We start from the raw sequence: 17,761 nt of genomic DNA, 5'->3' as shown, positions 1-17,761 counted from the left end.
GGGCCATTCATGCTTTCTGGTTCCAGGCCCCCAAGCTCACAGGAACAGTGACTGTGAGGCCCTGTGGGCAGCATTGGGCCAGGCAGCAAGCTTTGCTCACCCTAACACAGGTCCTGGGGCTGTCCCATAGGTATGATGCTAGCCTGGATCCATCAGGGACCCAATATTACAGGGCCAAGGTCGGGGGTGGGCAGGAACCCAGTTTCTTACCAGAGGGGCCACAGCTGCGGCTTGAATTCTGATTTGCAAGTTTTTTAAACTCCATGAGCTCTGCATGGTCCTTCTCATACGTCCTCTTCAGGTTCTCCACATACTGCATCATCACTTCTGTTGCTTTCGACATGCGCTTTTCCTGCAGGGAAGAAGAGTGTGAACACACAGGGCATTTGGATGAAAAGCTCATCAGCACTGTTTGCTCTGAGCCAAGCTCTGGGCTGGGGGACTTGAAAGGATACAAGGACCAATCAGACGTGACTCTGCCCTCTAAGAGTTTGCTGTCGGTGATGTGAGTTGAGACAGGGGCTCAGGCACCTGCACTCAGGGATAACAAGGACGAGCCCAGCCACAAAGCCTCAGGAGATGAGAGGGAGCAGAGTCACCTCTGCTTGCAGAGAATGGGTCAGGGGAGGCTTCTTGAGACGGAGTGAAGTGCTGTAGCATCTGGGCACATAGCTATGGGCAGGAGAGACAAAGAGCATTAGCCAGGGAACTCCAAGAGCCAAGGTCCAGAGGCAGGACATCACAAGGCTTCTATCGAGGTGAGGATTTCCCCTCCAGACAGGATCCTTTGCAGAGTGAAAGGGGATGCCATCACGAATTATGCTGGGACAATAAACATATACCAGAATTGTCTGGAAAGCCAGGAAAGCACAGGTCATCCTACTCATGTAGGAATCAGCAAATGGCTGGGTTTGTTCGCAAGAAGAAAAGGTGAGTTAGGGCTGGGTTGTGAAGGACCTTGAATGCTAGACTAAGGAATTTGGACTTATTCTGAAGGAAGAGGGGAGCCATCGAATGTCTTAAAGTAAGGGAGTGTCATAATCAGGTCGCCAGTGGAGACTGGACTGAAGGGTGTGAGACTGGTGGCAGCAAGAGCAACAAGAGAAGAGAGGATGAGTGCCTGAACCAGTCCAGTGGAACCAGAGAAGACAGTGAGGACAGAGACACGGAAGCCACTTGGAGAAGGGTGAAGGCTGGAGTGAGCCGTGCGTGGGCTGAGAAACACTTTCACGAGGGCTGTGCAAAATGGGGAAGAGTCTTCTCTACTGACACCCCGTGGATCCCTCAGAGATCCTTGCCCGCGGCCTGCCTGTCCACAGAGGGACATGCTCAGTGACTGTCCCCTGGACAAAGTCCCCACAGCCCTGAGCTGAGACCAGCCACTTCCCTAAAGCCCTCCCTTGTTGCTGCTCCCAGCTGGAGTGGCTTCCTGGGTGCTGCTGCTGAGTTGGGTGCCCTTTCGCCGGAAGCACACGGGTGGGACAGCCCCGTGGCTTGTCCTTCCTTCATTCTATGAGAACTGCCCAGGGCTGGGCCCCAGGAACACCCCTGTCATGCAAACCACGCAGCAGGACATGGGTCCACAGTGACAGCAACAGTGATAACGACACCCAGGTGCTTTACAAGTGGCACAGTGCCCTGTATGGCAGGTACTGTCAGCATCCGCGTTTTACGGTTGGAGAAGCTGGAGCACAGAGGCCCAAGGCCACACAGTGAATCCTTGTGGAGCCAGGATGAGAACTCAGGCGGTCTGACCCCACAACACCATGCTGGATCAGGGTGGCACCCTGAGTGCCTCACGACTTCAAAGTGGCTGCGAGGGAGCCAGACTTGGGCCTGCACCCCAGCTTTGCCCCACGCTAGTGCTATTACCTTTCTGAGACTTCACGTCTTCATCAGGGGATAAGATTACTTACTTTACAGAGTTGCTGGGAGGATTAATGAAACAAAGCAGTTTTTCCTAAAGCACATTTTGCCAAATACTAGTTCCCTGGGAGTTGAATAGGTATTTTGTGGGAACAAGAAGGGGGAAGTGATTCTTTACTCAAATACATTTGAGAAATATGTCGGTAATGTTAAACAGACTTTTTCATTACAGGACTTCTCAAAGCCTTGCTTATGCCAACATACATTAGAAATCTCCAAGAAAGGAAGGTAGTATGCAGCAGTTCTCAAATGTGGGTATCCACAGAAAGCTTTTTCTGGGGAGCACCTCAAGAATATGGTGGGCCTTCAAAAATACACGGAGACGACTACGATTATGGACGTAGGATGTCTGGCACAGAGGAAGCCATCCGTAAGCAGTATCTGTAGTTGCCACTGCTTACATCCCTGCTCCAGTTACTGCAGACAGAGCAGAGCTCACCTGGCGGACGGCCCCCACCATCTCGGCGCGGCTGGAGAGGCGGGCAGCCAGGCGGTGCAGGACAGCAATGTCCTCCAGCAGCTTCTGGTAGGTCTCCCGGTGCTCACAGTGGTGCCAGAGTGAAGCTGAGGACTGAGGAGGGAGAAGGAACATCACATGGGGTCCTCACAGACAAAGACTTGACCAGGGCTGTCACAAGACGAGCCCTGGCCCCATCCTGGCCGAGAGGAGGGGCCTCGGCAGGGCCCAGGCGATGGCTACTGCTGGGATTGGAGAAGCCCAACGTGGACACTCTGTAGCTGGCTGGCCTGAAGGAAGGGAATCACTTCTGGGTCTCTGGTCCCCAGGGTGCTCCCTTTGCCATCCCAGGTCATCCAGCCCCCTCCTGAGAGGCTGCCAAGGGCTCAGAGGCCTTAACCACAGCCCTGAGGTAACCAAGCCTTTGGGATCTCGGCCTCAGCTCCGCCCAGCTCTGAGGAAGACTGCCTGGCTCAGGGCCTTGGCCCCATTTCTCACTTCAGGAGACTCTACTTGGTGACTGAGAAAAGCAGGAGACCCGGCACAGCCCTTGGGGAAAGTGTCTCCTGCAAGGATTCCCCAATCAGGCTCCACAATTACCGTAATGGAAGCTTTGAAGTGTTCCAGTTCCTTCTCTGTGTTCTCCTCTGTCAGGTTGCGTTCCCTCTCCGCCTGGTTAATTCTAGATTCTAGGGTGTAGCTGTCATTTCTAAAGGCCAAGGACAGTTGTACAAACACGTTCTGTTGGGAACAAGAGTGTTGGAGAGGTGCTAGGAGGAGTTAGTGCTGGGAGCAAGGCTCCTGGTGGAGTTTTTGCTCAAGGATTTTAAATCAGCTCCTGGAACCAGCCCCCAAAGCAGCCAAGAACAAGTGAAACTCTCCCTTAATGAAGTAAACTGCACAAAAGATGGCGAAATAGTAACCTGAGGTCCATGCCAGGTCCTTCCCAGGACCAGAAGACCAAACACATTTTACTGAAAAAGAATAAGAGAATAACACTTTGCTTTTTCCTGAATGTCAAGAAAATAACATCCTGTATATGGGTTTAGATAAACTCGGGCCAACACAGCTGATTGCGTAAGCAGTTTGGATTCATGCTAGGATTTATGGCATGCGGGTTCTGGAGATTTCACATGAAACCACTGTATTTAAAGAAACCCCACTTGAGATGTAGGCCTGTTGACTCAGAGCAAACTTCAACCAGCATCTTATCTGAATATTCCAAATCCTACGCTGAAAGCAGCTTTTACAAGCTGCCAGGAGATTAAACAAAGCCAAGTATGATCCTGTTAGGAGAAGCTTTCTGGGACAAATATTCCATGCCAAAAATGCGGCCTGCATGAATGAACTTTGAAAGGTGGTGTTGATCAGACATGGAATTCCTGGTCTAATAGGAAACTACTGGGGAGGAGAAATAGACAGATGGACTCTACACAGGAAGGAAGCAATGGCCTTCATTTTTACAGCCCTCATTTACCTTGCCTGTGTCAAGTGGTAGAAGATTTACACCCTTAGGGTGAGTTGATTCTGCCTGAGCATCTGAAGTTCATGTAACATGGCCCACGGGGGGCAGACATCTCCAGACGGAGAACTGAAGACCCTGAACTGCTCGATGATGATGATGATGAGGGCCACATTGAAAGCTACTCCCTGTTGAGTATCTGCTATACGCCAGCACTGGCAGGAGTTTTACGCACCTTAGCTTGTTTAATCCCTCAACAATCCTCTGCCATAAGAACTGTTATGTCCACTTTATGGGTAAAGAGACCGAGAGCAGAGAGGTCATTAACTTGTTCAAGGTGTCACAAGGGAGTAGCAGAGCCAGAATTCAGCCTCAGACGATTTTATTCCAAAGCCTGTGCTCCTCTCACCATGCTGAGCACAGATTGTGTCAGCACACACCTGAGGACAGGAGCGCACCCTTAACCAAAGTGCCCGCGGCCATCACCACCAGCGTCAGTGGGTGGGGATTCTCTGTCTTGCCCAAGCCTCAGTCAAGTTTATCAATAATGCTCAATATTTAGTTCTCTATAACTGGGTTATCCCCTTAATGGCAGTGTGATATAAAGAGCCCTGAAGTCAGTCAGAACACTTGACTCCAAATGCTGATTCTGCTAAGCACTGGGTCTGGGATCTCAGATAACTTATTTAATCCCTCAGTTTCCTCCTTTGTTCTGCTACCTGCTCTACCTGTTTCTCAGAGCTGATGGGGGGGTCAGCTGAAAGGATGGATATGTGTGTGCCAAGGACTGTGAGTTCTACGTCTGTGTGCCAGGTAATTGTTACTATCTGTGCCAGATATTTTACGCAGTCCATCTCCCTGTGCTTATGGGGTCCACCGGGTCTCAGTAAGTGTATGTTCGTTTTCTTGTTATCAAGGGTAAACTGTAAAATCTTCCATCCTCCCAACCCGGAGTGAAGTATTCTGGAATCATCCATGTTCTTGCTCCCCTCCTTCTATCAATTCCAATGTAATTGTCATGGAAACAAACTACTGCTGGTGCCGGAGGTCCTCACTGTCTCACCTCCGATGCATTCTCTTTGACCATGTACCCCTTCGACAGAACGAAATGCAAATTCCTCTGAGCTCACTCACCAGCCCCATTGGGACAGCTTCTCTACAGAGACAAGGAGGCCCCGAGGAGAATCATGGGAGAATCAGGGAAGGTGGGAGAGCTGACAGCATAGCCACCACCTTGGCTGAGCTGGCTTCCTTACGTCTGAAACCCTCAGAAGGAAAGCACCTTCTTCCTCCAGATCAAAGTCTGAAACGTGAAATCTGACCATCTTTTAATAATTTTGAAATAAATTTGATTCAGTTCTGCAGCCTCCCAGCTGCTCTGTGTATCTAAGTCATACTTTTAAAGAAAACAAACAACCGTTGAAGAAATGTGGAACTTCCAGCTACCGTCTCATCCCTGACGAAATTTGACAAAATCTTCCATTAACTGGAGTGGTGGTCGGGGGCTTGGTGGCTCAATAGGGCTGATCACGATGCCCATATTCCCCCCATGGCCACTCATTCTCATGTTTGTATAAAAATGTCAGGAGCAGAGGCTGGAGAAGGAAATGTTCTGAATGAACCCACTCAAGCTCAAGTACTCAATTTCATAAAACACTGGAGTTACTTACCTCAACTTCCTTTTCAGTGAGTGGAGGGGCACTGTGAAAAAGAAAAGACATGCAAATGAACTTTATCCAACCTTTGAAATAAACCAAAAGGTGCCTTTGAACAGCACGCAGACCAGGTGTTTCCAGGAATTAGAGTAAGCAGGGCTGGCGAGATGGAAAAGATGCAGGGTACCCTTTGTGTGAGTTCTGTAACCCGTGAGATATTCGCCAAGATAGTGACTCCTGCAGAGGAAGTATGGTGGAAACTATTAGATCCTGGGGTCAGTGCTCCACCAGTGCCTCTACTAAGTGTGACTTTGGATGAGTTATTTAATCTAAGTTATTTAATCTCATCTGTCAATTGGGAATAATATCTACCTTGCAGGAGTCTTATAAGGAATATATATATGTATGTATAAATGTGTATATATATGTGTCTATATTCACCTATATATGACATTCACACGTGTATGTATGTGTATATATATGTACATATGTGTATATTCATATGACATCCACACTCAGCAGGCACTCAGGAGATGTTTATTATTATGACTAACTCACAGGCATGCTGTGAGGACTTAATAAAAGACTATACAAGCTCTATACTTCATAAGTTGTATACATCTGAACAGCCATTATAATTTTTCTGGGGCTGCCCAGGTCTGCAAAGCCTGACCCTTCTCCTGCCTCTGAGGGGTGTGACAAGGGTGCATGTGAGCCAGAGGATAGACGGTAGGGAAGAGTGGCCAGAGCTCTTCTCCACAGCAAGAGCCTCTTCTGATGGCTGGAATCAGAGTTTGGCCGAGAGAGCCCCAGCTGGTGCAGAGGGTGCGGTTCCCACAGCAAGCATCCTCCGCTCTGCACCCTTGCTCGGCTGCTGCTCTGGCTGGTGACTAAAGCAAGCCCTGCTCTGAAACCCGGACGACGTAAATAACGCACCGGGCCCTTTCCTGTGCTGGGGTGGGAGAACGGGGAGGAGTCCTACTGGCGTCACAGGACTTGGCAACCAGCATGCCATCGATAAGGTTCTCAGGAAACACAGCTTCCTCCCTTTGACGGGTGTGGAGGGACCCCGAGAGCAAAGGTAGGGGTCAGCAATCTCTGCAAGGGGTTGGTTCTCACCCCTGACTAGGGACTATGAGAACCTTCCTGTCAGGATGAGGCAACAAGACCCCATGGCCATCAAGTCAGCAGAGTACAGAGCACGAGATAAACAAGTGCAAAGCTGTGTGAGGCTTGCAGTTCTGGCCACAGGCCCACCCGTCAGGCCCTTTCCTCTGGGGGCCAGCCAACACAATCTCAGCTGTCATATAGGACATGCACATCTTGCTTAAATGGGTTATCAAACTCACTGAGCTTGCGTTTGATTCCTGGCTTTGTTTGGATATTATGTGAAAATTACGTTTTCATCGATTATTAACCAAACTTACTTTTCTACCTTGATTACTCACGTTCTGCTTTTTTGCTATAGAACGCATTTTTGAAAAATGTACAAGGCCCTGAGGACCCAGGGAGGTGTGGTTTAGGTAAAGAAGCCACATGACAAGGTCAGCTCCTGAAGCAGAGAGCTATGCCTCATGAACTGGCACAGGCAGGGAGGGGCAGAGCCATTACCCTCCAAAAAGGTGGAGGCCTAGCAGGTGACGTACAAGGAGACCACTCTGGATGTGCCTCAGAATTCAAACTGCCTTAATAGGCCTTAGAATAAAATCAAAGGCCTCTGCGAACTGGCCCCTACCGGATTCTTCCCACTCTTCAGCCACATTCGCCATTCTGCTCTTCAAACACACTTACGTTGTTGTGGCCCCAGGGCCTTTGCATTTACTGTTCTTTCCTTTTTTTCATGCTCTTCCATTTGCAATTCAGTAGTTTTTAGTATATTCATAAAATTGTACAACCATCATTACAGTCAATCTTAGAACTTTTTAATCCTCCCAAAAAGGGACCCTATACCAATTAGTGGTCACTCCCCCAATCCCCAGCCCTATACAATGACTAATCTACTTTGTCTCTGTGGATTTCCCTATTGTGGGTATTTCATATAAATGGAATCATACAACACATGACTGATTTCTTTCACTTAGCAAAATGTTTTTGAGGTTCATCCATCTGGTAGCATATATAAGTATTTCATTTTTATGGCTGAATAGTATTCCATTTTATGGATATATCTGATTTTATTTATTTATTAGCTGATGGACATTTGGCTTGTCTCCATTTTTAGCTTTTATGAAAAATGCTTGTTATTGAACATTCACATACAAGTTTTTGTGTGGACATATACTTTTCATTTCTCTTTGTTATATACCTAGGAGTGGAATTGCTGGGCCATACAATAACTGTATGTTTAACTTTTTTTTTTTTTTTTTTGCAGTACGTGGGCCTCTCACTGCCGTGGCCTTTCCCGCCACGGAGCACAGGCTCCGGACGCGCAGGCCCAGCAGCCATGGCTCACAGGCCTAGCCACTCCGCGGCATGTGGGATCTTCCTGGACCGGGGCACGAACCCGCGCCCCCTGCATCGGCAGGCGGACTCCCAACCACTGCGCCACCAGGGAAGCCCTGTTTAACTTTTTGATGAACTGTTATTCCAAAGTGGCTGTACCATTTTACTGAGAATTTCAATTCCTCCATATCCTCACCAACATTTGTTATTTCCCATCTTTTTTATTAAAACCATTCTAGGGATATAAAATTATACCTCATTTTAATCATTTATGATAAATGATAAATCATTCATTTAATGAATTTTTCATTTATTATTCATGATAAACCACTTGAATTTGCATTTCCCTAATTACTACTGATGCTGAGCATCCTTTCATGTGCTCATTGACCCCCATATATATTCTTTGAAGAAATGTCTATTTAAATCTTCTGCCCACTTAAAAAAATTAGTTGTCAACACTACTCAGTCATAAAAAAGAATTGAAATTTTGCCATTTGCAGCAACATGGATGGACGTGGAGGGTATTATGCTAAGTGAAATAAGTCAGACAGAGAAAGAAAAATACTGTATGATACCACGTATGTGGAATCTAAAAAAATACAACAAACTAGTGAATATAACAAAAGAAGAAGCCAACTCACAGATATAGAGAAGAAACTAGTGGTTACCAGTTGGGGGGGAGGTGGGGAGGGGCAAGATAGGAGCAGGGGATTAAGAGGTACAAACTATTATGTATAAAATAATCTATAAGGATATATTGTACAACACAGGGAATATAGCCAATATTTTATGATAACTATAAATGGAGTATAATCTTTAAAAATTGTGAACACTCTGTTGTATACCTGTAACATATAATACTGTACATCAACCTCACTTCAATTAAAAAAATTTAAAATTAGTTGTTTTTTTTATTGAGTTATAAGAGTTCTTCGAAGATATATTATAGAAATAAGTCGCTTATCATATATGTGCTTTGCAAATATTTCCTCCCATTCTGGGGGTTGTCTTTTCACTTTCTTGATGGCATTGTTCACCTATGAACCCCACCTGCTTCTCTTTGAGTTCGAACCACCTCACCTGGCCCTTTATTATTCTTTTTGTTTTGGGTGTATTAGTCCTGTCTGAACTATTGGACTTTGACCCTTCTGGGGTCAAAAATCAAGTCTGGTGCTCCTGTGTCCTATCTACAATTGAATACAGGGGCCACCCAATGTGGGGTCTTGTGCAACCCATGCCCCAATTTTACCTTCCAGGGAGAGACTTGTGGACCCGCAGTTTGCGAAGCAGCACATCAGAAATATTGGGCATGACATCCAGGCCACTCTTTGACTCTTCTTCCTCAATAGCTGGGGAGAGTTCAGAAGGGGGCCCTGAAAAAAAAAAAGTGTTTAATTTATAAAATGTAATACTCTTGGCAATTTGCTTCAGGGGGTAAGGAATAGCTTTAACATTAATTGGAACCTGGTTATATGCCAGGGGCTTTATAATTGTTATTTTATCTTCACAATGACCCAATGAGTTAGACCTTAATCATCCCATTTTTCAGGTGGGTAAACTAAGACTCAGCAAGATTAATAACTTGCTTAAGGTCACAGAACTGGTAAATGGCATAGGCTTCAAATAATTCTATCTGCTCTAAGTTCTATGTTCTTCCCATTGCTCTCCATGGTACCAAGCAGGCTCTTGTGTCTGGGGTCTGAGGTTGGTTTCTGGTAACTGGAAAATTGTTGGCTCTTTGGCTATAAAGTTTGGAAAAGTCCCCTCTCTTTGGCAGGCTTCTCAAGAGGCCTGCTGCCCAACTATTCTTCCTCAGATGAATTCAGAAGTTCTATCATCTGTGTCCTACTTAGAAATCAGCATCTGGTTCCACATCCCCATAGATAGGAGTAGAAACAGGGTTTTTCCAGAGTAAAGCTAAGGTCATTAGATCTTTTACAGATCTCAGAAATAGATGCCTCCTCATCAACAGAACCAATAAATAGCCTTTTTTTTTTTTTTAATCTCCTAAACCTGTTGTGGGTTTGTGCTCTGAAGGCAGAAAGAACAAACCAAGTACTCTCTTTCCCACTAATTTTTCTCCTGCTTGAAGACAGCTCTTGTACCTCTCCAAAGCTTCCCTTCTCCAGGTTGTAGCCCGATTTTCCCAACTGTTCACTGCGGCCTCTAGATGCCGCCCCCTGACTGCACACATTCTGGTTGTTGCTGTCCCAGAGCCCAGATGTGCTCTAACAAGCTCTTAGCTCAGGAGCACTGTGGCAAATGGTCTTGGCATTGACATTAGTTATTCATTTAGCACTGACTTGCTGTGCCCTACACTATGGGCTCACAGCACATTTAGGATTAAAAGCCTTGAATCTCTTTTACTTGAACCAAATCAGGTATCTTCGTCCCATACAATGGTTATTTTCCATTTGCACGCAGGACTTTTAGTTATCCGTGTTTTGCCGTCTTTCATGGGTTTGACCCAACAGATTTCCAGAACTGTAGTCCAGGCCAGAGATCAGGACTACGGGCAAGGTTGCGGTAGCCATCTAAATGGAGCTAAGATTGGGAGTCATGTGAATTAGAAGCCTCCCCAAGGGAGACCATGCAGAGAGAAGAGGAGGTATAGTTTGGCTCCAGGTAAACAATGTTTAAACACTTTGAGCTTCCCGATAACTGAACAGTGTTCATGAGTTTCCTGGTACTCAAGGAATCCAGCAAAGTCCGGAGGACCATCTGTCAGAGTCAGGGCAGTCAGCGATTCTTCTTTGGATATGAGATTCAACTCATATCAGGTAGCTAGTTCTCTTAGTTACCTGTCACCTCTTGGGTTCTGTCCTGACACTTACTGCTGTCTGACGTTTCCATGTGACAGATGGCAAACCTTGTGGTGCCTCTGGTCACACTCTACCTTTATGTATTCCCCACTGCACCCAGCAGAGAGATAATGAAGCAGTGGGCTCCTGAGAAATCTATGATTGACATAACCGTATGAGGTCTAATAATCACAGGGAAGTCATACGAGGGGATTTTGCCTAGAAAAGTCCGCTAGGTAGAACCCCACTCCCCAAAAAGGGATGGGTTTCTAGCCCTGCTAAAATGGCTGTCTTAAGAGTGATCCCAGAATTTCCCTGGTGGTGCAGTGGTTAAGAATCCGCCTGCCAATGCAGGGGACATTGGTTCGATCCCTGGTCTGGGAAGATCCCACATGCCGTGGAGCAACTAAGCCCATGTGCCACAACTACTGAGCCTGCGCTCTGGAGCCAGTGAACCACAACTACTGAGCCCTCATGCCACAACTACTGAAGCCCACGTGCCTACAGCCCATGCTCTGCAACAAGAGAAGCCACTGCAATGAGAAGCCCGCGCACCACAACGAAGAGTAGCCCCTACTCGCCACAACTAGAGAGAGCCCACTCGCAGCAACGAAGACCCAACGCAGCCAAAAATAAATAAGTAAATAAAAATTATAAATAAATAAATAAATAAATAGAGTGATCCCAGAACCTGCCACCCTCCTGATCTCAACCAAATTAACAACAATAACAACAACAAAAAATTTAAAGTCAACTAAAAATAGACCAGCAACTCTCAAGTACAGGAAAAGGCAATAATCTTTAAAAATAATGGCCAGAGAAAAACAGAACTTACTAGAAATAAATGTAGAGCTCCCACCCTTGATAACCCTTCCTTCCTCCCTCAAAGAATCAGTACTGAGAGGAAGATGTGAGAGGAAACGTTGTGACAAACTTTTAGAGTCACTTTTGTGACTACAGAGCCGGGAGAAGTGGACCGAGGGGTGGGCAGGCAGCTGCAGAGGCGATTCAGAAAGTTTCTCTAGAGTAGAAGGATATCCATCCCACCATAAGAACACCCAACAAGACAAAAAACTGCCTGTGCTGCTATTTGCTTTTCGTACTGAGGAGGAGGGGAGAGGAGAAGCAGAATGACAGCATAGTATTCTACCAGAGCTGATGATCCCAAACAACACAGAGGGACTTACCAGAAAGGAAAGTAAGAGAAAACAAATAAAACAATCCCTTCTGATAGAGTGAGTGACAGGAGACACATAGAAAGCCCCAACTGAAGCTGTCACAACCCCTACCCCCATCCTGCACTTCTGAGAAATAGCAGAGTGGCCAAATTCTTTGGATTTTGTCTATCTTTTCCTTCCTTTATCTGGCAGGGGAGTGAGAGTGGCTGCTGGGAATAGTTGGGTTAAGTGTGGAAAATAAACACCTGGGCAGATTGTCCCTATAATTCTACCCTGAACTGGTGAAATAATCCATGCCCCACTACTGCCCACCCAAGGGAATAAGATATGCCCCCACTTCAGTGGAATAAATTCAAGTGTTAGACTATTAACAAAGTTATAGAAGAAGAGCAGAAACCAACCCACAACACCACTATCCACAGCACCAGCTGAACTTCCTCTTTTCCCCACCACCCAAGCAATGACAACGCAGACACAAAATACCCAGTCCTCAACTAAGAGCTGCCAGGAGGACAGAGATCTCAGAAAAGGTAGGAAAAAGTCGGTGAAAATTGACCTACACAATATATCTAGGTCAAGAGAAAATCCAGGTAGAAATGTCCATATCAAAAAAAAAATTAAATGAAAACAAATGGCATGGCAACTACACAAAAATAGTATAGTCAAAAGAGGAAGGAAAGAGGAGAGGAAGGTATAAAGGAAAGAAGAAAAGAAACATGCTGGAGACAGATGTCAGAATAGAAACATGCTGGAGACAGATGTCAGAATAGAAACATAGATGCAAGAAACACATAAAATGCATTTTTTGTGCAAAATGTATACCACAAATGTCTTGACTCAAGGAGAAATTAGAACCTGAAAAAATGAAAATAGGAATCAGAGGTGAGATGAGAGGATCGCACAAAATGGAAGAAGATTACAATTTAAGGAAATAAACTGAAGACCAAAATAACAAAATGAAGCAAAAAATTCTAAAAATATAGAACTAACCAATATGTTGGAAATATGCAGGAGTAAAACAGATAGAGCGTCAAGCTGAATTAGTGGGAGAGATTGAGATGAGCACAAGGAAGTAAAGAAGGAAAGAAAGATTAAAGTATTGAGAGGTAGAGTAATGGACCTACAGTGGAGACACTGAGGAGAAATTTACAGATTACGGTGGCTCTGAAGTAGTGAAAAAACAAAAGGAACAAAGAACACATTCAAAGACATAAGAGAAGAAAAAATTTCCTCCACTGAGAGAAAAGCTGAACTTGCAGACTGAAAAAGCACACCAAGAAAAAATATATATATATATATACATATATATAAAACCTTACTCTTTTCTATGCATGTATATATATCTTATATAGATCCATAGCTATATATGAACATAAAAATGCTTCTCCAACTACCCTCATAGAAAGAGTAAGTAACCTACAGGGAAAGGTAAGGGTTGAGAGGTGCTGGAAATAAGCTGGTCTCAGACTTCTCTACAACACTGAATACAGCGTAACATCTACAAAGCTCTGGGGAAAAGAGTGATCCAGAATTTATAACCATCTAAGCTGTCCTTCAAGAATAAGAACATTTTCAAACATGCTAGAATTCAAGGAAAATGCACTCTAAGCCCTTCTAGGAAAACTATTGGATGATGAAATCCAGCTAAACAAGACATAAATCAAAATCATAAGCTTGGGAATTGTGAGCCACAGTAAAGGGACTGGTGGTGAACATTAAATTCACTTACATATAAGCTTAAAGCTAAACAACTATGGAAATTATGGTTATAGAATGGAATGTAAATGTTACAACCTTGAGAGTATAAAAAGAATAACTTAACATTTGTATAGGTGGAGATGGAAAGGTTAGGAAGAAATATGAAAGTGGGAAGAAATACTGCCGTTCTCATCTTTCCCTGCAATAATCCAAACTTGAAATATGTAATATAAAAACGAACCTCAATGACTCCAAACCCTTAATGCATTTCATAATATCTATTTTAAAACTTTTTAAAACTAACCTCTTTTTTTTTTTTGGAGGAAGCAATTACCAAAATTCAGCAAGGCCTACAGTTTCACTTCACTTTAATTCAAGTTCAATTAAATTTTCATACTTTTTATTAAAAAAAAGTATATGGAGCAATCTATGATCTCCCTCACTCCTTCTGTATTTGTGGGAAAGGGGATGTTTGATGTAAGCGATTTTTACTTTCTTCTTTGTATTTTTCACTGTTAGTTGAATTTTTTGAAAATCGACGAGCTATTTTTAATAAAAACAGTAAAATTATTTTAAAAATATCTGCCTATACCACCTCATTCCAATGAAAGCTTTTGTTTCTGGCAATCTCCAGGACTTGGAAAAGTAACTTTGGGGGCTTCTGGTTAAAGATGTGCTGAGGTCCAGGATGATCCCCCAAAAGGTCAAAGATATTTGACCTGGGGATCAACTCTCTTCTGATCTATTTTCTCAGGGAGGCCTTCTCCTTGCCTGAGACCTGAGGGCCCTGAGCCCCAGACTGGGGTGTCTGGAAGGACTGCCTCAGCCCACACCTCTCCCAACGTCCAGGTCCAGATATCCAGCCACGTCCTAGACATTACCCTCTGGATCAGGATAACAAAAACCACTTCAACAGCCACCATTGATCAAACATAAGCTTGCATTAGATGCACTTTCTCATTTACTCCTTAGAATATTTGCAGAGCAAATATTGCTAAGCTCAGTTTCTGGGGATGCTGCGAACTAGGAAACCGAAGCTCAGCAAAGTTAAGTAGATTCCCCAGGATCCCAGCTAAATACTGGTAGTGCCAGGATGCAAAGCCAGTTCTGTCAGACTGCGACATCCAGTCTTCTTCCCACAGGCATTCAGATGTCCAAACCCAAACGCGTTGTCTTTCTCCTTAAGGGAGCTCCTTCTTCTGTGCTCCCCACCCTGATTAATAGCACCATCACCCCCTTGGCCGTGCAGACGCACACCTGTTGGTCTTTCTGGTCTCCCTCTCCACCCCATCCCCTCATCAAGTCCTGCCAAGCTGACCTCCAAATGGCTCTCAAACCTATCCTCCCCACGTTCCCTCCTGTCCATCTCAGTCTACAGTCCCATCACCTCTCACCAGGCTGCTTCCATACCCTCTTACCTAGTCTTCCCACCTCTAGCCTCAGCTTTCACAAACTGTCCAGAAGAATTATTCTCAGACTCAGCTTTGATCCTCATGCTTCCTTACCTACAGGCTTCTCTGGCTTTGCAAGGGGTGCTAAAGGAAGTTCAAACTCATTAATTAGACCTCAAAGACTTCACCTTCTCTGATTCCCACCTCCACTCCACCCTTGCTGCCCATCTCTTTGGGACACATGGCTCACACTTGATTCACCTGGGATTCCTTATGTTCCTGGAACATGCCAAGTGCTAGAAGATGCCTGAGTGCCTTTGCTCCTGCTATTCCCTCTGCCTGGGATGCCCTTCTCTTCCTCAGCTCAAAGCTGCTTCTCCAAGGATCCTGCCCTGACTCATTCACCCCTACTGAGCTGGCTGCGTATTCCTCTGTGTTCCTAGGTACTTTATGGTCTTAAAGTCTTGACACAATGTATTGTAATGACATTGTCTACCCTTGTATTTCCTCTCCTACAAGGTGAGGGTGAGCTCATTAATTTATTCAATATTTATTTAGTGCTTACTACGCTCCAGGCAATGAGCATGGAGCTAGGCATATAATGCTGAGCAAAACAGATGTGTCACTGTCCTCTGGGAGCTTGTTACCTGGCAGGACAGATTAATTAGAGAAATACCCAAATGTTACTTTTCATGCTGTGATAGATTTTATAAGGGAGAAGCATCTGGAGCGTGCTGGAAAAGTCTTCCCTAGGAAGGTGACATTTGAGAAGATATCTAGAGACTGAATGGGAGTTCATTAGGCAAAGAGGAAGAGAGGAAGAACATTGCAGGTAGAGGGAACAGCATGAGCCAAGCCTAAGAAGGAGGAGGAATGAGTTGCTGAAGGAAGACCAAGACGTTGAGAGGGAGGAGGAGAGTGGTCCTAGAAGATGCTGGGGAGGTGAGCAGGGTTCATCGCACAGGGCCTCTTAAGCTCTACTAAGGATTCTAGTGCTCATTTTGAGAGGAGAATGAAGCCTCTGAAGAGGCTGAACCAGATTTGCATTTCAGAGATTCCTCTCGCTGCCTGCGGATGGTGGATTGAACTGGGTGAGGAGGTCAGGAGTGCAAGCAGAGAGCTGGGATAGGAGGTTGTTGAGGGAGCCAAGGGACTGGTAATGACGGCAGGGCCTGAGTCTCCTTCACCTCTGCACCCCCAACATGCAGCCCAGGAACTGGTCCACAGTCAGCCTCATGTCTTTGGCTTGAAATGACCTGCAGATGATCAAGACCCAAACATCCTTCAAAGGGTCCCTGTGAAGAGAACTGGTTGGCTTGTTGGAAAGACCAGATGCAACAGGGAAGAGAGTCTCCAAGTCCTCAGAAACCGAAGGAGAGCCAAAGTTCTTAAGACTCCAGAATGTTCTAGATTTTCCCCATCTCCCAGAGGAACAGCCAACAATCATCAGGAGATCTGAGTTTTTCCCAATGAGCTCATATGCACTGTTGTATTTAGAACCTGTTAAGGGGGCCAGACTTTCTAGCTCCCGGGAGGGGTTTACAATACCTTTGGTCCCAGGTACAGGCGGGGACGAGGCTCTTTGATGGAGCTTTCAGAATGTAGGAAAAGGAAGTCACAACCCTGCTGATCAAGCACATGTGGTTGCCCACCACATCTCCAGACTGCCCTCTATACTGTGGAGCACAGAGTACAATGTCCCACTTAGCTGGCAAGAAAGAATTCTACAACCTTGATGACAGGAATTAAAATGTATGACAGGTTCCTGCTGGAATAAAGACCAGTATCGCATAAAAACATTACCTCAGCTCAGTGAGGTAGGTACTATTCTCACCCCCATTTTATAGATGAGCAAACAAGGCATCTAGAGCATAAGAAACTTGCCTGAGGCTATGCAGCTGGTAAGTGGGGAAGCTTGAGCTTTTAACCACTCAGATTCTAGAAATGAGAGAAAAGTGGGAGGGAGGGTACCTTTACTGAACATCTTCCATGGTTAATTTTTTACAGTTTAGTGTTTATAGGAATCAAACTCATTTACCTGGTAATTTTATTTCTAAGATCCATCTTGTTCCCTGTTGGTATTAGATAGTGAGGTGTTGCTGTAGTAGTGGATGTCTACATTGTTATAATTTTTTGTAAGTTAACTTGGCAGTATGCATATATATTTAAATATAAATACCTTTTGATCAAGCAATTCTACTTCTAAGATACTATCCCATGGAAAAACTCATGCATTTCTATAAAAATATATCATGGAGAATGCTCATTATAACATCGTTTATAGTAGAGAAAGAATACAAACAACCTAAATAGTAATCAATAAGAGAAAGGTCAAACAATTTATATAGTTCCTCATACCACAGAATGCTACAAAGCAGTATTAAATTCTATTAAAAAACTCAAAGCTCCATATGCACTAAATGAGAAACTTTCTAATATTGTTATGTAAGAAAGACAATGTGACAGAGACAACTGGTCATCCACCAAAATCTGCCCTCCTCAGCTTCCATGTGAAAGGAGTTTAATATGGACATATGGCCAGCAGCCCAGCTAGTGACAACATTCCCCAGTATCCCTTGCTGCTAGGTATTGCCATGCCACATCATCACCAATGAACTGGGAGCCAAAAAGAGATATGCAACTCCCAGTTTACTTAAAAAAAAAAAAAAAGCCTGCTCTGAACTTCCATTGTTTCACCTTCCTACAAACTGGAACACAGATTTACCCATGATCCAGCTTCAACCATGT

General features: G+C 44.9%; 1 protein-coding gene across 11 annotated transcripts in view; it reads right to left on the bottom strand.

Moving 5' to 3' along the window:
• The window catches only part of IRAG1 (inositol 1,4,5-triphosphate receptor associated 1), a 176,978-nt gene that overhangs the window by 28,621 nt on the left and 130,596 nt on the right, over positions 1 to 17,761 (bottom strand). For all 11 annotated transcript variants that reach the window (XR_004034096.2, XM_060303505.1, XM_070046143.1 and 8 more), the window contains 5 exons: positions 9,195 to 9,318; positions 5,516 to 5,546; positions 2,984 to 3,124; positions 2,366 to 2,497; positions 211 to 352 (listed from right to left, as the gene is read on the bottom strand). Coding sequence is in view for 10 of the 11 variants with exons in the window: in XM_060303505.1 (XP_060159488.1) it covers positions 211 to 352; positions 2,366 to 2,497; positions 2,984 to 3,124; positions 5,516 to 5,546; positions 9,195 to 9,318 (570 nt within the window). In the remaining variant the exon portion in view is untranslated. The remainder of the gene's footprint in view (positions 1 to 210; positions 353 to 2,365; positions 2,498 to 2,983; positions 3,125 to 5,515; positions 5,547 to 9,194; positions 9,319 to 17,761) is intronic.

Source organism: Globicephala melas, chromosome 8 (genome assembly GCF_963455315.2).
Source record: "Globicephala melas chromosome 8, mGloMel1.2, whole genome shotgun sequence".
In the NCBI taxonomy this organism is placed as follows: Eukaryota; Metazoa; Chordata; class Mammalia; order Artiodactyla; family Delphinidae; genus Globicephala; species Globicephala melas.
Note: the sequence above shows the minus strand (reverse complement) of the source record. Positions and strands in the feature narration are given on the sequence as shown.